Source organism: Salmo trutta, chromosome 22 (genome assembly GCF_901001165.1).
Source record: "Salmo trutta chromosome 22, fSalTru1.1, whole genome shotgun sequence".
Lineage (NCBI taxonomy): Eukaryota > Metazoa > Chordata > Actinopteri > Salmoniformes > Salmonidae > Salmo > Salmo trutta.
In genome coordinates, this window is record NC_042978.1 from 5,002,714 (window position 1) to 5,029,543 (window position 26,830).

The 26,830-nt window shown below is 42.1% G+C and overlaps 1 protein-coding gene across 2 annotated transcripts in view; it reads right to left on the reverse strand.

Annotated features, from left to right (window-relative positions):
• Positions 1–26,830, reverse strand: part of LOC115157948 (adhesion G-protein coupled receptor D2) — a 179,233-nt gene that overhangs the window by 53,615 nt on the left and 98,788 nt on the right. For both annotated transcript variants that reach the window (XM_029706305.1, XM_029706304.1), the window contains 2 exons: positions 26,501–26,696; positions 2,249–2,328 (listed from right to left, as the gene is read on the reverse strand). In XM_029706305.1, the coding sequence (XP_029562165.1) occupies positions 2,249–2,328; positions 26,501–26,696 (276 nt within the window). The remainder of the gene's footprint in view (positions 1–2,248; positions 2,329–26,500; positions 26,697–26,830) is intronic.

Here is a 26,830-nt window from a genome sequence, read left to right on the forward strand (position 1 = left end):
GTAGATATGGTTAAAGTGACTATGCATATATTATGAACAGAGAGTAGCAGTAGCGTAAAAGAGGGGTTGGCGGGTGATGGGCCACAATGCAGATAGCCCGGTTAGCCAATGTGCGGGAGCACTGGTTGGTCGGCCCAATAGAGGTAGTATGTACATGAATGTATAGTTAAAGTGACTATGCCTATATGATAAACAGAGAGTAGCAGCAGCGTAAAAAGAGGGTTGGGGGGGGGCCCACAATGCAAATAGTCCGGGTAGCCATTTGATTACCTGTTCAGGAGTCTTATGGCTTGGGGGTAAAAACTGTTGAGAAGCTTTTTGTCCTAGACTTGGCACTCCGGTACCGCTTGCCATGCGGTAGCAGAGAGAACAGTCTATGACTGGGGTGGCTGGGGTCTTTGACAATTTTTAGGGCCTTCCTCTGACACCGCCTGGTGTAGAAAGGTCCTGGATGGCAGGCAGCTTAGCCCCAGTGATGTACTGGGCCGTATGCACTACCCCTGTAGTGCCTTGCGGTCAGAGGCCGAGCAATTGCCGGCTGCATCCAATTGCTGGTTGCATCCTGACAGGCAGTGATGCAACCAGTCAGGATGCTCTCGATGTTGCAGCTGTAGAACCTTTTGAGAATCTCAGGACCCATGCCAAATCTTTTTAGTTTCCTAAGGGGGAATAGGCTTTGTCGTGCCCTCTTCACGACTGTCTTGGTGTGTTTGGACCATTCTAGTTTGTTGTTGATGTGGACACCAAGGAACTTGAAGCTCTCAACCTGCTCCACTACAGCCCTGTCGATGAGAATGGGGGCGTGCTCGGTCCTCCTTTTCCTGTAGTCCACAATCATCTCCTTGGTCTTGGCTACGTGATCGTTGTCTGTGATCAGGCCTACCACTGTTGTGTCGTCTGCAAACTTAATGATGGTGTTGGAGTCGTGCCTGGCCATGCAGTCGTGGGTGAACAGGGAGTACAGGAGGAGACTGAGCACGCACCCCTGTGGAGCTCCAGTGTTGAGGATCAGCATGGCAGATGTGTTGCTACCTACCCTCACCACCTGGGTGCGGCCTGTCAGGAAGTCCAAGATCTAGTTGCAGAGGGAGGTGTTTAGTCCCAGGATCCTTAGCTTAGTGATGAGCTTTGAGGGTACTATGGTGTTGAACGCTGAGCTGTAGTCAATGAATAGCATTCTCACATAAGTTTTCCTTTTGTCCAGGTGGGAAAGGGCAGTGTGGAGTGCAATAGAGATTGCATCATCTGTGGATCTGTTTGGGCGGTATGCAAATTGGAGTGGGTCTAGGGTTTCATCTTTCCCTTGATCCTGACTAGTCTCCCAGTCCCTGATGCTGAAAAACATCCCCACAACATGATGCTGCCACCACCATACTTCACCGTAGGGATGGTGCCATGTTTCCTCCAGACATGATGCTTGACATTCAGGCCAAATAGTTCAATCTTGGTTTCATCAGACCAGAAAATCTTTTGTCTCATGGTCTGAGAGTCCTTTAGGGACCTTTTCGCAAACTTCAAGTGGGCTGTCATGTGCCTTTTACTGAGGAGTGGTTTCCGTCTGGCCACTCTACCATAAAGACCTGATTAGTAGAGTGCTACAGAGATGTTGTCCTTCTGAAAGGTTCTCCCATCTCCACAGAGGAACTCTGGAGCTCTGTCAGAGTGACCATCGGGTTCTTGGCCACCTCACTGACCAAGGCCCTTCTCCCCCGATTGCTCAGTTTGGCCGGGCAGTCAGCTCTAGGAAGAGTCTTGGTGGTTCCAAAGTCCTCCATTTAAGAATTATGAAAGCCACTATGTTCTTGAGGACCTTCAATGCTGTGCCTCAACACAATCCTGTCTCAGAGTTCTACAGACAATTCCTCCTCATGACTTGGTTTTTGCTCTGACATGCACTGTCAACTGTGGGACCTTATAGACAGGTGTGTACTTTTCCAAATCTTGTCCAATCAATGGAATTTACCACAGGTGGACTCCAATCATGTTGTAGAATCATCTCAAGGATGATCAATGGAAACAGGATGCACCTGAGCTCAATTCCGAGTCTCATAGCAAAGGGTCTGAACTGTTATGTAAATATGTTTTTTTTATTTAATACATTTTTTTACAAACATTTCGGTGTGTATCAATTATCAATTTTAGAATAAGGCTGTAACGTAACAAAATGTGGAAAAAGTGAAGGGGTCTGAATACTTTCCGAATGCACTGAATGTGTATGTGTGTATGTGTACAGTATGTGTGTTATTACCATTCTGGGGATCAAGGCACCTGTAGCATGACTGTGGGAATCCTTTAGCCTCTTTGGGACACAAGGAATGGACAGCTGACCTGAAGGAAACAGACACACACACACTGTCAGTTTGTCTGGTTCACCAGCCCTGGTTCACCTACCTCTCACATCACTCAGCCAAGGAGGGTTGAAAACATGTGTTATCTAATATATAGGAGTATTACAATTAACACAGTGATTTGATAAGTAAAAAGATAAGATGAAATTAAAATGATAAAAAAAACGTCACCGCTCCCAATAACTGTTCTTTCCGTCTACGACAGGGGTAGGCAACCCTGTTCCTGGAGTGCCGCAAGTACTGCACGATTTTGTTCCAACTAGGCACCACACCTAATTCAGTGATTGCCTGAATCGAATACACCTGGTCTTCCAGGTTAGTTAAACCAAAAACATGATGTGCCTGTGGCACTCGAGAACCAGTGTTGCCTACCCCTGTTCTATGCTGTAAAAAGTAATACAACAGTAAATAAGTAATGAAGACGTCCCAATTTTTTTATCCTAAAAAACGTTTCTAAATTAACACAATTTCCTTAATTTGTCTCAAAATAGATAATTTCGATGAGATAACTGTGAGTGTCATTTTGACATCCTTGTTATTTAACAATATTGTAATACAACAAAAATTTTGCCAATTAAAACAGAAATGCATTTTGATATTAAACAGTTACTGTGTTCACTTTTCATTGATTTAGACGTCAAGAAATAGCTTTAAATCAAATAAAATCAAATGTTATTTGTCGCATGCGCCGAATACAATAAGTGTAGAGTTTACCATTAAATGCTTGCTTATGAGTACTTGTCCAACAATGCAGTTAAAAAGTAAGAACATTTATGAATAGATTAAAAAAAAATAGTAACACAATAAAATAACGAGGCTACATACAGGAGTACCGGTACTGAGTCAGTGTACTGGGGTACGAGGTAGTTGGGGTGATTGATTGAGGTAAATTGAATGTTGAATTTAAAGTACATCGAGGGTTGAATTATTAGGGCCCTATTAGGGCCCTATAAAAAACAACCACATTGGATTTTGTATGTCCACAGCAATATTTTAAACCACATCAGGAGACCACTTTTGAGGTCTGGGATTATTTTTATTTATTTTTGTCTGTAGTCAGCCAGATACTATTGTTTGATTAGCAACGTTTCTGTAGCGCTCATGTGATTGCAGAGTGGACACTGGATTGATGCAAATAATCATAATATCATTCTGCCAGGCACTACCTACTTGTAGTTAACATTGAATTGAGAAGACAGTTGTCATTACACTAGCATCATCGTTAACGGCTCCACAGGGGTAGACAAACGCGCACTCACTCTTCAGGATGTTGAAGGAAAATACGAATCACTGATGCATAATGTTCAGGTATTATGAAAATCTTGGGCAATCTAATGAATTTTCTAACAAGTTCAATGCATTTAGTCGTTTTCCTACTAAGTTCAATACATTTTGGAATATTGTTGAATTCTGTTTTAATGTCTGGATTCCGTGATTCTATACGCGTTCATAGCAACGCAGATTTTATAGGGCCCTATATTATGGAGGAACATGTGGTTGGGACATTTCATTCCAAGAGTGAATTCAATTACAAACAGGAAAGTGTATTTATGAGGAAATTATCACTGTTGACCACAATGGTCACTTCCGATAAGGATCTTGTCTGAATGGCCTAGGGTGGTCTAGTGGTCTAAGCTGCTGCCTCTGAAACACCACTGAGAGCATGGTTCGATTCCGGCTCACTTCTATTTTAGCACACACTCTCTTATCTATATTATCTGATTTGGACTGCCGTTAACCTCTATTGAAGCGACACAAAGTAACAACTTTTATTCAATTCAGTTTGCACATTACTTTCCATCCCTGGATATTTTGGTTCTTGTCCTTCCATAAAAAGTATTTTTGAAGCAATTTGGAGCAACCCACATACACACACAATTGTGGAATGTCATACAGTATACTTGTATAATACTCCTATACTTCTCACTGTAATGCCATGGGAACCGTAGCATGCAAAATCAACAGGCATAGTTCCACCACGAGGAAGGCCTCTGCGGTCCCACATCTCTGTTCACACCACTTAACAAACATACTAAACATGGAACCACTTGGACTGTTTGGGGAAGAAAATATGTGGCACTCCCTGGGGTATTACAAGTAGAGAAGGAGATTCTTTCCTATTTAAAAATATTAGCAAAAATTGTCAAAAGGTAACATATTTTACAGGGTATGTGGTACAGATAATCCTAAGTGAACAGCACATCTTCTGAAATTGTGGAAAATAATTGTCAACCACAATAATCTGTGAATTACAGAATGCAGGGAATCAAATGTATTAACAGTCATATCCAAGCAAAAATAAGATACAATATACATGATACACAACTCAGGACCAGTAGTTTTAGACTATGCTTTTGTCAGTGTTTTTTATCATGTACTCCAAAGTTTTCATAGATAGCTTATTCTAGTGTGTTTTGTGTAAACTGAGATGTCAAAAGGTTGTCTGCAACTAAATATGTTTTATCTCGGACTCAAATGTCTGACTAATCAATTCTAAACTGACCAATCAGAATGGAACAGACCAAACACAAGGGATGACCCAATGGCGGTCATTGGAGCCAATCAGAGCATGGACAGCTGAAACAGTAATGCACACACTGAGTGTACAAAACATGACATAGACTGACCAGGTGAATCCAGGAGAAAGCTATGATCCCTGACTCTGTTACAGAAGAGTGTAAATGCTTTTTTTTAGGCTGGATCATGTTGTTGACTTGTATTGTATTGTTGTATGTTTTAATTCTGTAATGTAATGATTGTTGCTGCCTTCTAGGCCAGGTCTCCCTTGAAAAAGAGACTCTGGGTCTCAAAGGGGTTTCCTGGTTGAATAAATAAATGATTGATGTCACCTGTAAAATCCACTTCAATCAGTGTAGATGAAGGCGGAGGAGACAGGTTAAAGAAGGATTTTTAAGCCTTTAGTCATGGATTGTGTATGTGTGCCATTCAGAAGGTGAATGGGCAAGACAAAATATTTAAGTGCCTTTAAAGTGGTATGGTATTAGGTGCCAAACGCACCAGTTTGAGTGTGTCAAGAACTGCAATGCTGCTGGGTTTTTCACGCTCAACAGTTTCCTGTGTGTATCAACAATGGTCCACCACCCAAAGGACATCCAGCCAACTTGAAACAACTGTGGGATGCATTAGATTCAACATGTGCCAGCATCCCTGTGGAACACTTTCGACACATTGTGGAGTCCATGCCCTGACAAATTAAGACTGTTCTGAGGGCAGAAGGGGGTGCAACTCAATATTAGGAAGGTGTTCCTAATATCAGGATACTGTAATATGCAATGCCTAATAAACTATGTAATGGGGCAAAGTAATCATTAATTATTTCCTAAATTAAACACACACACACAGACACACACACGAGGCTGTCAGCTCCGAATGACTAATTATGCTCTTATAATAATGGAGAAAATTCAGATATTCAGAAGCCCAAATGAGCCCAAAAGTCCATCATCACATATAATTGTATGCTGTCTTAAGCAAACCCCCAAAAAAGCCTTTGAATAGGAATATTATAACTGCAACTGAGACTGCATTTGATACAGTAAATGTAACACATTATTCTTGCAAAGTAATCACACTTCCACACACACACCTACACCCACGCACACCCACGGCCTGTCAACTCCTCTCCTCTCTCATAGTTGTCATGGTCTCAAAGTGGCCCTGTGTCAGTAATAGGAGGTGAGCTGGCTTCCACCAGAATTAATTTAGCGTGTTGCGCTCAAGTCGCTCCCCATCAGAAATATCTTAATCTGTCTCTGTCTCATCTACATGGAGAGAGTGGTGGTGGGGGGGGGGGGGGATGAAGTCCACATGAGAAAGGTCAGTGGATTTAAGGGGTTCATCATTCTAAGGTGTCAGACCTCTTTAGAGGAGGGGAGGATGGGATGAAGAAGGGGGGATAGGGAAGGGGGATATTCTCTCTTACCCTTCGCTTGGGGAGGGATCAGTCAGTACTTAAAGAGAGTTTAGCTGGTGTCCAACAACAACCATAGCAATCAGTGAGAATGTCTGAGTTTCACTATGTTGTGTCTTTTGTTTTATCTTAATTGTGGTATTGCTCCTAAACACACAAGCACACACACACTGCACTATTCAGCCTTAGAACTGCCGCCTGGGATCTGCTAACATAACAGTGAGCTGGATGTAATGCTGGGAGCTAAGAAACAGCACACACACGCACAGAACAAACACCATCTCACACATACTGTACACACACACACACACACACACAGACAGACAGACAGACAGACAGACAGACAGACAGACAGACAGACAGACAGACAGACAGACAGACAGACAGACAGACAGACAGACAGACAGACAGACAGACAGACAGACAGACAGACAGACAGACAGACAGACAGACACGTACGCACACACACAGGCAGCCGTCTGGCCGAGGTAAACAGCTTTTAATAGCATCAAACCAGGTTTGGTTTGTTTTGGACCATCTGTCAGTTCCATTGTGTTTCTGTGTGTCTCTTTAGAGCCCGTGGTTGACAGCTGATATATGTACGATACAAAGTGCCTGGTCGGGCCCCGGAGACCTGCTCTGCAGTTTCTCGCTGCCTTTTTTCTTCTTCTTCTTCTTCTCCTCTTCCCTCCATCCTGTTTCTCTCTCTTTTTCATCCTTTACTTTCAATTTTTTTTCTTCTCTCGGTGCACGGAATATTCCGTCAGATCATAGCACGGTCGCCAGCATCCTCAGTGGCATGTATCCAGCCTGCTCTGGCGATTTGCATCAAAGGGTGGAACTGGGGACCATTTTCTATTTGAAAGGTTAGCAAAACTGTGCCAGAGTATGTTGAAGGCGGTGAGGAGCAGAGGCAGAAGCGCATCGGCTGACTGGAGAGGCCTTTGGACGCGAGTGTGTGTGTATGCGTGAAGAGGAGGCGAACATAAAGGCATAACCATCCTGGGAGAGAGATGCTGGAAAAGGCTAACCGTTCGCTTACGGCTGATGTTAGCGCCTGTTAAACGGTGGGAGTCTTCAGAGGTCGTCGACAATGTTTGGCATGATACCATCAACAAATACACCAATGACTCTTCTCAAGGGATGTAAGAGCAGTAATACTCAAAATTGCCTAATATTTAAACAAACCCTGAACATCCATTGTAGGCTAGTATCCATATATTTAAATAGCTATTTTACAGACACAATTTTTCTATAAATACTTTTTTTAATCAACTATCTTTGTCATTTGGCAGTCAGAATTCACAGTTACTTTAAGAAAAAAGGCTGATTCACTGAGGAAAAAGCTGAAATGAAAGTGTAAAGTTAGAGGTGAAAACGCAGGTTTTCAGGGTCCTCTCTCCTGGTCTCCCCGCTCCTCTAACAGTCATCATGTGAGAGAAGCCAGGCGTGGGAGGATAATCACACCCTAATAAGAAGGAATATTAAAAACAGCAGTGCACACACATACCAGATCCCTTTTCCTCTCTCTTTCTCTCTCTCTCTCTTTCCCACCATCCCAGAAAAATGTTTGCACATGGCCACACAAGATTTCAATAATTTCATAATATATCAATTAACAGGTTGAAAGAAAGGGAGCCTTTTGGGGGTTTGCGTTCGTACATTTGATGTTTGGTTTGGAGTCACCCTGTGAAGGTCTGTATGTAGAGTTGCCTGAGGCCAGCCCCGAGTCCTGGCTGGGTCCAAAGCTCTGGGCCGTGATGGGAGTGCGAGCAGTCTGAAAAATGAAGGAATCCTTCTGTAGAATGGAGCTTACGTTTCACCAGAAAAACTAACACTGCATGTTTGAGTATCATCAGACCTTTCGCACTTTGGGGGAGATTCAGAAACACACCACTGATAGCTTTCGTGCTGCTTGCAGCTGTGTTGGGGCATTTAACGCCATCACTCAGACATGGAAACCCAAAGTGAGAGATACTGGATACTGCAGGGCTGACTAATGCTGATCCTAGAACAGTTTGTAGGTGTGTAGGATTGACGGTTGTATGTTATTAAGGCACCTGCTGGTTGAGTTGGTTTTGGATATGCTTCTGGTTTGGTTCTATCTGTTGTCTGGCAGATTAAGGTGTTAGTGCTGTTTCCTCTCCTCTTCTCCTTCCTTCTCCTCTTCCCTCCCTCTTTTCTCTCATCTTCCGTCCTTCTATCCTCTCACCCCTCTCCCTTGCTCCTCTCCTCTCTGTTTATTTTCTCTTCTCTTCTTTCCTGATATCTTCTCCTCTGAGCTGTGGAGGCCTGTGTGTGTGCAATCGTGTGCACGCAGGGCTGGGGTGTGGCGAGACAAGTGTGTGTGTGAACAAGGGGGCCCTGTGTCTCCTAATGATCTCCCACACCTGCGCATCTGCTACCATTTTTAATTAACACTCCAAGGAGGTTTGTCAGGAGTAATCAAAAACATTGTCACTGATGGCAATGCAACTGCAGCGATGCAATGGCGGCAAAAACTCTATACACATCATAAACCACCAGGAACGGGTTGTTCCAACTTAAACAGACCAATTAATTGCCTCATTTTCATAAACAATAGAAAGAAGAAAAAACTGAGAAAATACACTTTTTAATGACTTGATACGTGAGGATCGATATGTACCCTGAGAGAAAAAGAGAGACCGAGAGACTTGCTTTGGCAATGTAAACATGTGTTTTTTTATGCCAATAAAGCCCATTGAATTGAATTGAGAGAGAGAGAGAGAGAGAGAGAGAGAGAGCGAGAGAGCGAAAAAAGAGAGGTGGCTTTTATGAAACAGAAGCAACATGTGGTGTGGAGGAGTGCTCCCAGAGTTCTTTCCCAGTCCCAGTCATCTCCTTACATGCATGCCCCTGTTATGTTCTTCAATACAGCAGCAGCAACTTGGGCTTGGCTGATCTTCCTTTTTCATTTCACTAGGAGCAGGGGGAGCGGCAATAGGAGAGCAGGCAATAGGTTTAGCAGCCGAGGCGAGGCGACTCTGATTTACGACGGGAGGGTGACCTCTGGGGCCGTAACACAGTGATGGGTGAGTGGCTCTCAACGGTAAGCTACTGGCACTTGACAAAGTGCCTGAAGCAGAATGAATTTACTTCTCTTTTCCTCAATCATCAACAGCCACTGCCCTGACCCCCATCCTGACTGCTATAACAAGATCTCCCATCTCGGGAGGCTGAAAAATTTACTGTCACATCTACTTTTCAATGAGCTCAAGTGAGCACTTCTTTCACCTTCAGTGGAGCAGGTGCCTGGTAACCTGGTCGGCTGGCAGGCACGCACAAACACAATCCCCACCATCCAATATACACACACACACCTTAACACTCTAGCAGTTTTTTTTTTGAATCCACTGTATTTACCAGACCTATCGGTGTTTGCCTTCATCAACTTGATGGCAGTGCCTGGAGGCGAGTTAAATGTAATAATCCCAATTTTTTATATGCCGCCGATTAATCTCCAACGCACATTGAAATGTACCCTTCCCCTCTTCTAGTCAGTGACCATACTGGGCTTGGAAATCGCAAGCTACTCTATGGTGGAATGTATTAGGCCTACATCTCAACCAGCACAAATATTAATTCATTTAATGTGATTTGACTGATGTTTTCTGTTGTGTAGTGTTTCCTTATTATCACCATTGGTATAATATCTTGACAAATGAGAACTCGCTTACTATTCAACCAGTCAATCTTTTTCACCCCATACAGTTTAGGACAATATTATCACAGCGTGACAATAAAAGTCTCAAACACATTACAACGAACACATAAAACATTCGTAATTTCTCAAAATGGGGGTTTAAAATTTCGCTGCTCTCTGGTGAGTACATTGGGTCGTTGTCGGCTGCCACGTTGTCAGGCGAGACACAGTGTATTATAATTGAAAATAAAGAAACCATTAAAAGGCATTCAATAAGCTACTGTGAAATTGATCAGTCAATAAAAGCTGTTCCCCAGGGGAAAGTGGCCATGCATGGAGAAGGAGGAGGCTCTCGCCTCAGGCAGGATGGAGAGGGAGATAGGGGGAAGAGGACGGGGATGGGGGGTGAGGAAGAGAAGGAGATGGGAGGAAAGACAGAGGGGAAGAGAGAGATAGTGAGGAAGGGAGAGAGAGAGATATAGATAGAGGAAGAAGGAGAGATGGTGTGAGTGAGACAGCTCAGGCCTGATGCAGCAGTAACCATATAGGCTCTGAGAGACACAAGACCATGTAACACAATGATTCATAACAGTACACTATCATTAGTACCAGCTCATCACAGTACTCTAAAATATACAATACCCTACAACACACCAAGCAGTATAACAATCAGAAAATGTAATGCATCACATTTTCAACACCACTAAGCCTGGACCAGGAAATGAAGCTTCAGAAGGAGACTCCGTTTGGTTCAAATATCCTGGTCTTGCTCTACATAATCTAAGAGGCATGGTAGATATCAAAAAGAAGCTAAAAATACTTGGAAACATACAAGAACTGCAATGTTGCTGGGTTTTTCACGCTCAACAGTTTCCCATGTGCACCAAGAAAGGGCATCCAACCAACTTGACACAACCGTGGGAAGCATTGGAATCAACACGGGCCAGCATCCCTAGTGGAACGCTTTCAACATCTTGTAGAGTCCATGCCCCAACGAAGTGAGGCTGTTCTGAGGGTGAAAGTGGGGGTGCAACTCAATATTAGGGAGGTGTTCTTAATGTTTTGTACACTCAGTGTACATAAAATAATGCTTTTTTATTTTTTTGGGGGGGGTGCAAGAACGCACAGGATTTATTGTTCGATAGTTTTATAAGGATTTTTTTATATATACATAAAAAAGGGACAAAAAAAATAAAAATAACAAAAAGTCCCAACCGCTGCTTCTTTAACTTTCAATTCTCCTAAGCATCCGTGCTTCACAGCCCCTGGCTATTGCCTTTCTCAATCTGTCCCTGGAGAAGCAGGAGTTATGGTCCCTGTCGATTGAGGAGAAAGGGATGTTATTCCCCTGTCACCCTCAGTCGCTCCGCCATCCTCCCTGTCCTGATCTACGGTCCTGCTGCCCGGGGAAGAAGTGTCTTGATGCGCCATTGGTTTAGAGTGCTGTCACCTTGCCTCTATGCTATACCTGCCCCCCCCACCCCCCACCCCTCCATCTCCCAGGGGCCTGTACAAGCAGCGGTGCGGGCGGGACGTGAGAGGTCACCCCCGGGGGAGTGGTAAGGGAGCGGGGGACAACACGGGTCCCTGAGCAACGCCCTTGATTGGGAGCAAAAACAAGGTTGAAGATGAGGGAGACCTGGAGATTTTTGCCTCTGTTGAGCCTACAACTATTGTGCCTATGACCCAGAGTTATACTTTTAGCACTGACGCGGAGTGCCCTAGTAGGAAGTCCACTGTGGTCGGCTCATCCTGCACTATCAGCTCAAACATAAATAACATGAGCATGTCTAATTCTGATAAGCCTCCCAGTGAAGCAATAAAAATAATCAAGCATCCAATATGTGCTAAAAAATATCCGACACTAACATATGTAGCCTAAGAAACAAGGTTCATGAAATCAATAACTTGACAGATGACATTCATGTTCTGACTATCTCTGAAACTCACTTAGATAATACCTTTGATGATACAGTGGTAGCAATACATGGTTATAACATCTACAAAAAAGACAGAAATGTCAATGTGGGTGGTGTTGCGGTGTATATTCAGAACCACATTCCTGTAAAGCGTATAGATGATCTCATGTTAAATACTGTGGAAGTAATATGGCTACAGGTTCATCTGCCTCACTTAAAGGCCATTATTGTGGGAAGCTGTTATAGACCACCAAGTGCTAACAGTCAGTATCTGGATAACATGTGTGAAATGCTTGATAATGTACGTGATATCAACAGAGAGGTACAGTTGAAGTCGGAAGTTTACATACACCTTAGCCAAATACATTTAAACTCAGTTTTTCACAATTCCTGACATTCAATCCTAGTAAAAATTCCCTGTCTTAGGTCAGTTAGGATCACCACTTTATTTTAAGGTTGTGAAATGTCAGAATAATAGTAGAGAGAATTATTTATTTCAGCTTTTATCACATTCCCAGTTGGTCAGAAGTGTACATACACTCAATTAGTATTTGGTAGCATTGCCTTTAAATTGTTTACATTTTGGTCAAACGTTTCGGGTAGCCTTCCACAAGCTTCCCACATTAAGTCGGGTGAATTTTGGCCCATTCCTCCTGACAGAGCTGGTGTAAATGAGTCAGGTTTGTAGGCCTCCCTGCTCGCACACGCTTTTTCAGTTCTGCCCAAAAATGTTCTATAGGATTGAGGTCAGGGCTTTGTGATGGCCACTCCAATACCTTGACTTTGTTGTCCTTAAGCCATTTTGCCACAACTTTGGAAGTATGCTTGGGGTCATTGTCCATTTGGAAGACCCATTTGCGACCATGCTTTAAATTCCTGACTGATGTCTTGAGATGTTGCTTCAATATATCCACATAATTGTCCTTCCTCATGATGCCATCTATTTTGTGAAGTGCACCAGTCCCTCCTGCAGCAAAGCACCCCCCCAGCATGATGCTGCCACCCCCATGCTTCACGGTTGGGATGGTGTTCTTCGGCTTGCAAGCGTCCCCCTTTTTCCTCCAAACATAACGATGGTCATTATGGCCAAACAGTTATATTTTTGTTTCATCATACGAGAGGACATTTATCCAAAAAGTATGATCTTTGTCCCCATATGCAGTTGCAAAACGTAGTCTGGCTTTTTTATGGCGGTTTTGGAGCAGTGGCTTCTTCCTTGCTGAGCAGCCTTTCAGGTTATGTTGATATAGGACTCGTTTTTCTGTGGATATAGATACTTTTGTACCCGTTTCCTCCAGCATCTTCACAAGGTCCTTTGCTCTTGTCCTGGGATTGAGTTGCACTTTTTGCACCAAAGTCAATTAGCCTATCAGAAGCTTCGAAAGCCATGACATCATTTTCTGGAATTTTCCAAGCTGTTTAAAGGCACAGTCAACTTGGTGTATGTAAACTTCTGACCCACTGGAATTGTGATACAGTGAATTATAAGTGAAATAATCTGTCTGTAAACAAATGTTGGAAAAATGACTTGTGTCATGCACAAAGTAGATGTCCTAACCAACTTTGCCAAAACTATAGTTTGTTAACAAGAAATTTGTGGAGTGGTTGAAAAACGAGTTTTAATGACTCCAACCTAAGTGTATGTAAACTTTCGACTTCAACTGTATATTTTCTGTGTGATTTCAATATTGACTGGCTTTTATCAAGCTACCCACTCAAGAAAAAGCTTCAAACTGTAACCAGTGTCAGTCTACAAGGGTAGTTACAAACAGCACAGCAATGAAATCATCAACATGTATTTATCACATCTTTACTAATGCTGCAGAAATGCGCTTTTAAAGCAGTATCCAAATCCTATGGATGGAGTGATCATAATATAGTAGCCATATCTAGGAAAACCAAAGTTCTTAAGGCTTGGCCTAACACAATGTATAAGAGATCATACAATAACTTTTGTAGTAATTCCTCTGTTGATGATTTAAATAATATTTGCAGGTCTGTTTGTGTGTAATGAGGAGCAACTACAGTAGCTGCTGCACTTGACACAACCGATTCAAAAACGTACTGCAAATTGAGAAATCATGTGACTAAACTGAATAAAAAGAAGATGAAACTATACTATGAAACAAAGATTAATTATATAAAGATTAATAGTAAAAAGCTTTGGAGCACCGTAAATGAAATTTTGGGCAAAAAGGCAAAACTCATTCATTGAATCAGATGGCTCATTCAGCACAAAACCCACTGATGTTGCCATCTACTTTAATGATTTTTTTCATTGTCAAGATTAGCAAACATGCCAGCAACAAACGATGACACTACACATCCAAGTACAGTATAACTGAACAAATTATGAAAGACAAGCATTGTAATTTTGAAATCCGTAAAGTGAGTGTGGAAGAGGTGAAAAAAGTATTGTTGTCTATCAACAATGATAAGCCACCGGGTTCTGACAACTTGGATGGGAAATGACTGAGGATAATAGCGGACGATATTGCCACTCCTATTTGGCATATCTTCAATCTAAGCCTACTAGAAAGTGTGTGCCCTCAGGCCTGGAGAGAAGCAAAAGTAATTCCGCTACGCAAGAATAGTAAAGCCCCTTTACTGGCTCAAATAGCTAACCAATCAGCCTGTTACCAACCCTTACTAAACTTTTGAAAAAAAAAGTAGCTATTTTACAGTAAACAAATTGACAACAGACTTTCAGCACGCTTATAGGCAAGGACATTCAACAAGCACAGCACTTACACAAAAGACTGATGATGGGCTGATGATAAAAAGATTGTGGGGGCTGTTTTGTTAGACTTCAGGATGGCTTTTGACATTATCGATCATAGTCTGCTTCTGGAAAAAAAAAGTGTTATGGCTTCACACCCCCTGCTATATTGTGGATAAAGAGTTACCTGTCCAACAGAACACAGAGTGTGTTCTTTAATGGAAGCCTCTCCAACATAATCCAGGTAAAATCAGGAATTTCAGTTCTTTAGGTCGAGGTTGCCTAGCTAGAGCGACATCTTGAGAAACAACTGGTCTGGTTGTAGTGGTGTATGTACAGTATACTCTTCTAAAGTACATTTTTTTAGAGTGCATAATCTACAAGACAGGTACAATGTCTCGACATTGATTGTTAATGTACTGTATTTCAACAAAGTATTAAAGTTTATACCACAGCCAAGGGGTGTTGTTTGGCACAATAGGTTAGTGGAGGCAGTTGTACCTTTAACTTATGGGCTAACAACAACCACATCAAATCTGCTTTGAGGAAGCCAAAGCCACACTGCACCTTGTGCCACCAATGACATCAATCAACACCAAAACGCCCTACAGGATCTATAGTAAATTGTAGCATCCATCCTTCTTTTGATAAACAACCATGTTAAAGGGATAGTTCACCCAAATTACAAAGTGACACATTTGAAGACAGTGCCCAGGTACACAAAACCAAAGTATGGATTGCTGACATCTTACTGCATAGACTGCTAACAGAGTACAGAAACCAATATGTCATTGTGTAATTTGGGTGAAATATACCTTTTAGGCCACTTACGGCGAACCCTCCAGAGCCTGGGCCAAATCCACAGTTAGTCTGGGTCTCACTGGATGACGGAAGAAATGAATAAATAGATAAACAGATGAATAGCAAAGAGAAGGAATGGGAGTCTATGCTGGTTGGCCATCCATCATATATCCCATTACCACACAGTGGGAGCAGTATGTATTATGGAGTCAGCCTCCTAAGAAGATACAAATTCAACTTTTCCCTCCAATTTGTTATAGCTTTCAACTCGCCGTTGTTGTTTCTTTGAATTATGAATAGATTTCTGTCCCCAACTTTGCTCAAGCAAGCCTTATGCGAAACGAGTAGGAAAACACATTTGGAACCCGGCACGCTTTGAAACAGTCGAGTGCATATGCATAAACATTCACACTTAAAGCGCCCTAAGAGCGACAACACGCGTTCAATATTTCAGCTTTTCCTTTGTTCATTGGCTGTGTGTCTGATAAATATGAAGTGCCGGAGCATGAGCGCAAGAACATGCGGGTGCCAGAGTTAAAGTTCACCTCAGAATGAATTACAGATTTCACATAATATGGCCCCAAGGAAAAAGGAAATTAAGAATATGGAATTCCTAAATTGACATCTCAAAACTTAATTTCTTCCCCCAAACTGGTTTGCGTGTAAACATATGACTCTAGGCCAGAGATCCTGCATGTGCCATTCAGAGATAAAGAGGGAGTGGAGAAGGGAGTGAGAAGAGACAGAGAGAGGAAAAGACGGGAGAGATAGAGAGAGAGACAAGAGAGAGATGAGAGAGAGAAAGCGAAACATAGAAGAGAGAGAGATGTAGAAAGACAGAGTGAGAAGAAGGAAGGAATGTAAATACACAGCAAACCAATAGCACATTTTGGCCCCAGCAGTTTGTTTGGGTATTTAGACTGTAGGCTACAATCAAGTCCTCAAAGCCTCAGTCCAAATGACAAGGCCCTGATACAGCGGCACAGATCCACTAAACAAAGGCTGAGCAAGCTAAAGCTCAAAGCATACAACCTTCAAGGTCACCCCCAGTTATTTGTCAATCATTGTGGACGGGAGAAAAATGAATAAAGATGCATAAATGGCTTGAATAAAGAGAGGGCAGGAGGAAAGAAGGAAAGGAAGAGAGAAAGGGAAGTGATTTTTGCATTGGCTGAACTTCTGGGGCCTGTTTTGTTTGACCAGATGTAGAATTAGTACACATCACTTTGCATCAGCGAGACGTTGACCATAAGCCACCATGGAGAGTACACCTCCCTCTCGCCGCACCAGGGTTTGCTGGTGTCTGTAATTCTGCTAGTGCAATTATCGATGTGATGCCAATCCCCAATGTAACAACTCATTCCTTAAGAAAATAGGAGCATATACCTGGATAGATGTGCCCAGCTGTTTTTCCAACTGGAATCAGTAATTGAAAACATAGCATTTCTGTTTTTACACGGATAAACACGGAAATGACGTTTGAAGTTATCGTCTTTCAAGAGCTACAGTATAAATCAAATTAGTAAAACCTGACTAATAAAAATTGGTAGTACACTTCAATACACTCTCTTATTTCTGTGATAGGGTGACAAACTAACCTTGCTGGAACACAGCAGACGAAACAGAAACAGGCTAAACCAATACGGTGGATTAAGAATCACGATGCTATGTTATGGCTAGCTGGAAACGATAACTTTACCCCGTTACTGCCGCTATTCAATCAAAACCGGTATATGGAAATTCCCACAGTGAGGCAGAAAAACAGCGAGAGAGCGCTCTGGTGTTCCTTTTAGCTTCACAACATCAATATTGTGCTAATGATCACACAAACAGAAATGTTTGTTCCGGATACCTCCACATGCAGCTTTTGTTTGAACAAGGTGAACGAGGACTAAAAAGGTGTACTACAGATGAGTTTGAAGGAGAGAAGGTGATGCTGTCATTGTCTCTGGGGCGTTTTGGGAGGCCCCAGATCCTGTGGCGTGTCAATGAATCAGGCTAAACGTGTGTGACAAGCAGCGGGCCAGGAGGGAGGGAATGAAAGAGGGATGGAGGAGGAGAAGTCATCCCCCCATCCCCATGCACCACATTGGTGTTGGTGGGGAGCTCTGGGGGTAATCTGCGGCTGCATGCAATAGAGAGACGAGCCCCTTTATTTAGACGCAATGGTAGGCCCCTAATTGCAGCTGATGCTGAGAAACACATGTTAAGAGGGGGGCGAGTCAGATGTTAGCAGTACAGCCATATGGTTTCTCCTTCACCTACAGGAGATGGGCCTGTACCCAGAGACGACAGACAGCACTAGGGATCAGATCATGGCAGGCTGCGCACTGACAACTTGACTTAGGCTGAGTCCCAAATGGCCCCCTACACCCAATATAGTGTACTACTTTTTACTAGAGTGCTATGTGGATAGAATCCTGGCAGGCTGCGCACTGACAACTTCACTTAAGTTGCATACCCAAATGGCACCCTATATAGTGCACTACTTTTGACCAGAGACCTATGGGCCCTGGTTAACAGTATTGCACTATATAGGAAATAGGGGGCCATTAGGGAAGCATACCCTTGACTTACTTTATTTGATTTATTATTGGCCAGGGACAATGCACAAATCTTCAATATTTCTGTAGATAGGAATTCACTTTTGTTTCGTCACTTTCACAGTTGTTATTTAGGGTTTTTATAGTTGCTCTAAGAAACATTGACTTTCAGTAAGTCCATTAAAATAAGGGGGAGCTGAAACAACAACATTGAGTATTATAAGTAAAACAGCTTTCCAAAAATGTGGTGCACAAATAAAAGGGGAACAACAGATGCTAGAGGAGAAAATCTGACCATTAGAACCCTTGTTTATATTGACTTAACACTATTATTTTAGAAAAACATTTTCTATTAGAACTTATAGAATTATATTATATTTCTACAGTAATATTAAACAAAAAGTTGTTGTGAAAGCCCTGAAACATGTCAACAGTGCCTCTCTGTATGAACATCACACATGATATTTTTTTTATTTCCTGTTAAACAAAATCTCTTTCTCTGAGCAATTGTATTAGTATAACATAATTTAAAAAAAATTGCATACCATATAACTCAGTATTCGTATTATTTATTTCAAGGATGCCAACAATTTCGTGAGGATAACGACACAGCCTTTTTCTAAAATGTTTTATGGGATTGGAGAACACGTTGGGAGGGATCTTAGACTATTCTTTCAAATAGAATCTTTCCAGATCCTTGATATCCTTTCTCTGCTCTTATGGACTGCCCTTTTCAGTTCAAACCACAGGTTTTCAATGTGGTTCAAGTCCAGAGACTGAGACTTTTATTTTGTGATCAATTAACCATTCCTTTGTGGATGTTGATTAGTGCTCGGGGTTATTGTCTTACTGGAAAATCCACTAGTGTCAGCCTCCTGCTAGAGCCAAAGCAGGTTTTTGGATAAAATGTCTTGGTATTGGGTAATGTTCATTCTGTTAAATAGAGTTATAGATCGCCACACTTTACACTTCCTTAGAGCTCAGCTCGTACGTACTATATGCACAATACAACAACACCCACAGACAGTGCACACAATCAACCTCATCTCTCCTCGCTGGCTCGCTCTCTATCTATCTCTCTTTTTCATTCGTTAAACTCCATCCTTCATCACCCTGTCTCTCTCTCTCTCCCCCTCCCTCTCTCTCCCTCTCTCTCTCTCTCTCTCCCTCCCTCCCTCCCTCCGTGTCCTCCTCACATTATCTAGTTCCACTGCTCCCTTGGCGGTCAGGGGGGTGCCCTACCCGCTACTTGCCGACGGTTTAAAAAAATGGCCCGGTATTAAAAAAAAATATTCAATCATTGCTCATGTTGCGTTGGATTATGGGCGGGCTCGTCAAGACGATTAGTTAGAGTGGTCGTGCGAGCGCTGGGGCTCCGCTGAGCATTACATATGCATACAGTAGAGTAAAGCAGAGCAGTACAATGCTAGCGCAAAGCTCACTAGACGCTCAATCATGCAGAGCGGAGCACATTGATATGGGAGGTGGTGCCGCACAGGAAATTAGCTGGATAATAACGGCTGACAAACAATATTTATGTTTGTGCTTCACAAATAATTAAATAAAATTGGCCTCGGCTGCGTTTTGTGGGCCCCCTCGCTTGCTGTAACTGATGGACAAGTCACATAATACTGTAAGTTGCATGGGCTCACCGTGTGCAATAATAGTTTAGAAATGTGTTAACATCCCTATTAGTGAGCATTTCTCCTTTGCCAAGCTAATCCATCCACCTGAGGTGTGGCATATCAATAAGCTGATTAAACAGCATTACACAGGTGCACCTGTGGACAATAAAAGGCCACTCTAAAATGTGCAGTTTTGTCACACAACACAATGCAACAGATGTCTCAAGTTTTGAGGGAGCGTGCAATTGGCATGCTGACTGCAAGAATGGCCACCAGAGCTGATGCCAGAAAATGTTATGTTCATTTCTCTACCATAAGCAGCCTCCAACATCGTTTTAGAGAATTTGGCAGTAAGTCCAACTGGCCTCACAACCGCAGACCACGTGTATGGTGTCGTGGGGTTATGGTAAGAGCAGGCATAAGCTACGGACAACAAACACAATTGCATTTAATCAATGGCAATTTCAATGCAAAGAAATACCATGATGAGATCCTGTGGCCCATTGTAAGGCCCATTTTTTAAAAAAGTTATCTGTGACTAACAGATGCATATCTGTATTCCCAGCCATGTGAAATCAATAGATTAGGGCCGAATGAATTTATTTCAATTGACTGATTTCCTCATATGAACTGTAACTCAGTAAAACCTTTGAAATTGTTGCATGCAGCGTTTATATTTTTGTTTAGTATAATTACACTTTGGAGGTATAGGCATCCTTCCTAACTCAGTTGCCGGAGGGGAAGGAAACCGCTGAGGCATTCCAGAAAACTGAGGATGGATCAACATTGTAGTTACTCCACAATTCTAACCTAATTGACAGAGGGAAAAGAAGGAAGCCTGTACAGAATAAAAATATTCCAAAACATGCATCCTGTTAGTAACAAGGCACTAAATTAATACTGCAAAAAGTGTGGCAAAGCAATTCACTTTTTGTCCTCAATACAAAGTAGTATGTTTGGGCGAATCCAACACAATGCATTACTGAGTACCACTCTCCATATTTTCACGCATAGTGGTGGCTGCATCATGTTATGGGTGTGCTTGCAATCGTTAAGGACTGGGGCATAATCCTAGAGGAAAACCTGGTTCAGTCTGCTTTCCACCAGACACTGGAAGATGAATTCACCTTAACGTAAAACACAATAACCTAGTAGCCTAGTAGTTAGACTGTTGGGCCAATAACCGAAAGGTTGCTGGATCGAAACGCTGAGCTGACAAGGTAAAAAATCTGTCATTCTGCCCCTGAACAAGGCAGTTAACTTCACTAGGGTAGGGGGCAGCATTCAGAATTTTGGATGAAAAGCATGCCCAAATTAAACTACCTTCTACTCAAGCCCAGAAGCTAGGATATGCATGTAATTGGTAGATTTGGATAGAAGACACTCTAAAGTTTCCAAAACTGTTACAATAATGTCTGTGAGTATAACAGAACTGATATGGCAGGCAAAAACCTGAGGAAAATCCATCCAGGAAGTACTATTATTTTGAAAGGCTGTTTTTCCATTGAAAGCCTATCCACCATTCAAAGACTTACATGTGGCCAGTCTTTAGGCATTGTTTCTGGCTTTTACACCTGAAAAATGAGGGAGATACAGCACTTTCAATGAGTGGACAGTGGAAATTTCCAGACATGAGTCCAGCATGTGATCAGGAGCGCACCTTTCTTGTTTCTCCTTTTCTATTGACGAAGCTTTTGTTCGGTTGAAATATTATTGATTATTTATGACAAAAACAACCTGAGGATTGATTTTAAACATCGTTTGACATGTTTCTACGAACTTTATGGTACTTTTTTGACTTTTCATCTAGATGTTGAGAGCGCGCTTTGTGCCTTTGGATTACTGAACTAAACGCACCAACAAAACTGAGGTTTTTGGACATAAAGAGGGACATTATCGAACAAAACAAACATTTATTGTGTAACATGGAGTCCTGGGAGTGCCACCAGATGAAGATCAAAGGTAGGTGATTAATTTAATTACTATTTCTGAGTCCTCTCCTTGGCTGGAAAATGTCTGTATGGTGTTTTGTGGCTAGGCGCTGTCCTAACATAATCGCATGGTGTGCTTTCGCCATAAAGCCTTTTTGAAATCTGACACAGTGGCGGGATTAACAAGACGTTTATCTTTAATCCTATGTATAACACTTGTATCTTTCATCAATGTTGATGAGCATTTCTGTAATTTGATTTGGCTCTCTGCAATTTCACCGGGTGTTGCATTACTGAACATAACGCGCCAATTGAAACTGAGGTTTTTGGACATAAAGAGGGACTTTATTGAACATTTGTGTAACGGAGTCCTGGGAGTGCCACCAGATGAAGATCAAAGATTAGTGATTCATTTAATTGCTATTTCTGACTTTTGTGAGTCCTCTCCTTGGCTGGAAAATGTCCTGTATGGTTTCTTGTGGCTAGGCGCTGTCCTAACATAATCGCATGGTGTGCTTTCGCAGTAAAGCCTTTTTGAATCGGACACTGTGGTTGGATTAACAAGAAGTTTCTTTAAAATGGTGTATAATACTTGTATGTTTGAGGAATTTTAATTATGGGATTTCTGTTTGAATTTGGCGCCCTGCAATTTTACTGGCTGTTGTCGAGGTGGGACGCTAGCGTCCCAATGATACCAGAGAGGTTAACCCACTGTTCCCCGGTAGGCCATCATTGAAAATAAGATTTTTTTCTAAACTGAATTGCCTAGTTAAATAAAGGTTAAAATTCAAAATAAAACACATGGCCAAATCTACACTTGAGTTGCTTACAAAGACAGTGTATCAAGGCACAAGGCGAGACCCAAATGCAGACACAGGAGGCAGATGGTTGGAGTCTTACAATGTTTATTAATCCAAAGGGGTAGGCAAGAGAATGGTCGCGGACAGGCAAAAAGGTCTAAACCAGATCAGAGTCCAGGAGGTACAGAGTGGCAGACAGGCTCGTGGTCAAGGCAGGCAGAATGGTCAGGCAGGCGGGTACAAAGTCCAGAAACAGGCAAGGGTCAAAACCGGGAGGACTAGAAAAAGGAGAATGCAAAAAGCAGAACGGGAAAAACGCGAGTTGACTTGGAAACATACAAGACGAACTGGCACAGAGAGACAGGAAACACAGGGATAAATACACTGGGGAAAATAAGCGATACCTGGAGGGGGTGGAGACAATCACAAGGACAGGTGAAACAGATCAGGGCGTGACACAGTGAATGTTCCAAAGTGGCCTAGTTACAGTTTTGACTTACAACAACCAATTTGACAGAGCTTGAAGAATTTTCTCAAGAATAAAGGGAAAATGTTGCACAATCCAGGAGTGGAAAAATTTACCCAGAAAGACTCACAGATGTAATCAGTGCAAAAAGTCCTTCTACAAAGTATTGACTCAAAGGTGTGAATACTTAAAGTACCAGTCAAAAGTTCGGACACACCTACTCATTTTCTTTATTACTACTATTTTCTACATTGTAGAATAATAGTGAAGACATCAAAACTATGAAATAACACATATGTAGTCACTAAAAAATTGTTAAACAAATCAAAATATATTTTATATTTGAGATTCTTCAAAGTAGCCACACTTTGCCTTGATGACAGCTTTGCACACTCTTGGCATTCTCTCAACCAGCTTCATGAGGTAGTCATCTGGAATGCATCTCAATTAATAGGTGTGCCTAGTTAATTTGTGGAATTTCTTTCTTTCTTAATATGTTTGAGCCAATCAGTTGTGTTGTCACAAGGTAGGGGTGGTACACAGAAGATAGCCCTATTTGATAAAAGACCAAGTCCACATTATGGCAAGAACAGCTCAAATAAGCAAAGAGAAACGACAGTCCATCATTACTTTAAGACATGAAGGTCAGTCAATACGGAACATTTCTTTAAGTGCAGTCGCAAAAACCATCAAGCACTATGATGAAACTGGATCTCATGAGGACCACCACAGGAAAGGAAGACCCAGAGTTACCTCTGCTGAAGAGGATAAGTTCATTAGAGTTAACTGCACCTCAGATTGCAGCCTAGATAAATGCTTCAGAGTTCAAGTAACAGACACATCTCAACATCAACTGTTCAGAGGAGACTGTGTGAATCAGGCCTTAATGGTCGAATTGCTGCAAAGAAACCACTACTAAAGGACACCAATAAGAAGAGACTTGTTTGGGCCAAGAAACACAAGCAATGGACATTAGACTGGTGGAAATCTGTCCTTTGGTCTGACAAGTCCAAATTTGAGATTTTTGTCTCCAACTGCCATGTCTTGGTAGGATGAACGGATGATCTCCGCATATGTGATTCCCACCATGATGTATGGAGGATGAGATGTGATGGTGTGGGGGTGCTTTGCTGGTGACACTGTCAGTGATTTATTTAGAATTCAAAGCACACTTAACCAGCATGGCTACCACAGGATTCTGCAGCGGATTCTGCACAGGATTCTGCAGCCATCCCTTCCAGTTTGCGCTTAGTGGGACTATAATTTGTTTTTCAACAGGACAATGACCCAAAACACTCCTCTAGGCTGTGTAAGGGCTATTTGACCAAGGAGAGTGATGGGAGTGCTACATCAGATGACCTGGCCTCCACAATCACCCGACCTCAACCCAATTGAGATTGTTTGGGATGAGTTGGACCGCAGAGTGAAGGAAAAGCAGCCAACAAATGCTAAGCATATGTGGGAAATCCTTCAAGACTGTTGGAAAACAATTCCTCATGAAGCTGGTTGCCAAGAGTGTGCAAAGCTGTCATCAAGGCAAAGGGTGGCTACTTTGAAGAATATCAAATACAAAATATATTTTGATTTGTAATACTTTTTTGGTTACTACATGATTCCATAAATGTTATTTCATCGTGTTGTTGTCTTCACTATTATTCTACAACGTAGAAAATAGTAAAAAAATAAAGAAAAACCCTTGAATGAGTAGGTGTGTCCAAACTTTTGACTGGTACTGTATGTAAATGAGATATTTCTGTATTTCAGTTTCAATAAATTAGCAAAAAAAGTTGTCAAACATGTTTTCATTATGGGGTAATGTGTGTAGATGGGTAAAAAAAAATTGTTTTATTAATTTTGAATTCAGGTTGTAACGACAAAATGTGGAATAATTCACAGGGTATAAATACTTTCTGAAGGCATTGTATGTATAATATTCAAGGTGCAATCTGTGATTGCGACATCCATTTTTGGACTTATTCTTGATTGATTATAAACTGGCTCAAGCACTTAATGCTGATTGGCTGAAAGCTGTGGTATATCAGACCGTATACCACGGGTATGACAAAACATTTATTTTTACTGCTCTGATTATGTTGGTAACCAGTTTATAATAGCAATGAGGCACCTCGGGGGTTTGTGATATACGGCCAATATAACACGGCTAAGGGCTGTGTCCTAGCACTCCGTGTTGCGTCGTGCATAAGAACAGCCCTTAGCCGTGGTATATCGGCCATATACCACACCCCCTCGGGCCTTATTGCTTAAATATAACATAGAAATGCCTCATGAGCTTAGTTAGACTGTTTTTCTCTGTCAGAACCCCATATGAGCTAATTTTACTCCATTGTGTGTAAACAATGTATATCTTCAAAACATGGTTAAAACATAATTTTGATCTCATAGGTGGTCAGTCCTTGAACCCATCCCTCACCAGTTTACCAAAAAAGTGTCAGGCTGAGCAATTGTTTGAATACCAGATTGCCGCTTTAATGAAATGAGAAGATATAGCAGCTTGACTCTGTATTTGAGTCACTTACAAAGGAGATGCTTTAAACCACCATCCTTTTTTCACTGCTTTGAGAAACTTTCCTCTGCTGTGTGTGTGTGTGTCTGTGTTGTGTTTGTGTATGTGTGTGTGCATGTGCGTAAATGCTTTGTGTGTGCATGCGTGCATATGTGCGTGTGTGCATGCATGGCTGTGTTGTGTGTTATCATGTGTGTTTTCCCCCCTTCAATTACATTGACTCCACTCAGTGATACACGGGTCAGGGAACTGCATTAAAGCTGTTCAGTCTGTGCGGTCTGGACAGTGTTTGAGTCCTACAGAGGAGCTGTCACGTCTGGGTTCACTCTCTGTGCCAAGCACCGCTCCTCGTTCACAACCTAATGCATCGCAGATTCGCTGTTCAATCAAAGCCAATACGCAGGTTCCCGCAGTAAGACTAGGATGAGATTGTTCTTGAGGAAGATGGTTTGAATAAATGTGAGGTTGAATTGACATGTTATGTCATATAAAAACACTTTTTTGTTGATTAAATGACTCCAAACACTTGTTGCGCCAAGATCCGGTTTCAGGTTTCGATTGAATAAAGTTCCATATTTCTCAGTCCTAATTACATAGGATACTCAAAATCCTCTAAGAGGAACTATTATTGGTTTAGAAAAATCAGCAAAGGTTATTTGTTTTATTTTTGTTCCTGAATTTCATGATTGCCTCTCGAAGTTGTACAACATTTGAGTAATATGCTTATTTTTTATTAAATTTACAAAAAGGAGGACAAGAACTCTGTCCTCCTTTTCGTAATTTACTTAAACAGTTGGAAGGTAGGCAGGGTACAGGTTGTAGAGGGGAAGACAGCAAGAAAGTACAGACTGGGGTGAGATGCGTACCCATGCCACTGTGGGCAATATGTCCATGGGAGTCTGTAGGACTACAAACTACACTTGGCCACACTCCCACACAGGGTAATATGTTTTTGAAGTGAAGAATGAGTGTCTAAATATTTTTTGAAAGATTTAGGTTTTTTTTTTGTGAAAAGCTTGAGTATATTCTTTCAGCCGTCTTTTCTCCCCTTTCATTCAGCTCTCAGACCATGGTACGCAATATACAGCCTGAGATCTCCTTTTCTGAGTGAAATTCAGAAAAGGAGCATTCAGGATGAGGGTCAGAGAGCACTGAGGGAGGTAGTCATCGATTCACCCCTGTAGGTAGTATTGTCATCGGAACTGTGGGTGAGGGAGCTTGTGGCTCACCTCTGTTGGCGTTCTCCTCCACAAGGCCTAGGGTGTGGGGGTAGGTGGGGTTGGGGAGTGGGCTGGGCTGGCCGGAGCAGGTCTTGTCCCCCCCTTCGTCCAGGCTGGGACCTTGGGGGCCCTGGGGGGAAGGCGTGGGGGAGCTGGCGGGCCGGGAGCTGGTTAATGAGCTGGAGGGTCTGGAGCTGGCACAGTTCTGGAGGGGCACAGGGAGAAGAGTAAGGAGTCAAGAACTTAATGATTGTCTGAGAAATAATTAAAAACTGTAAACAAAAATAATACTTATATTTTAAGCAAAAGAGAACAAAATGTGTGCTGAAAATAAAAATA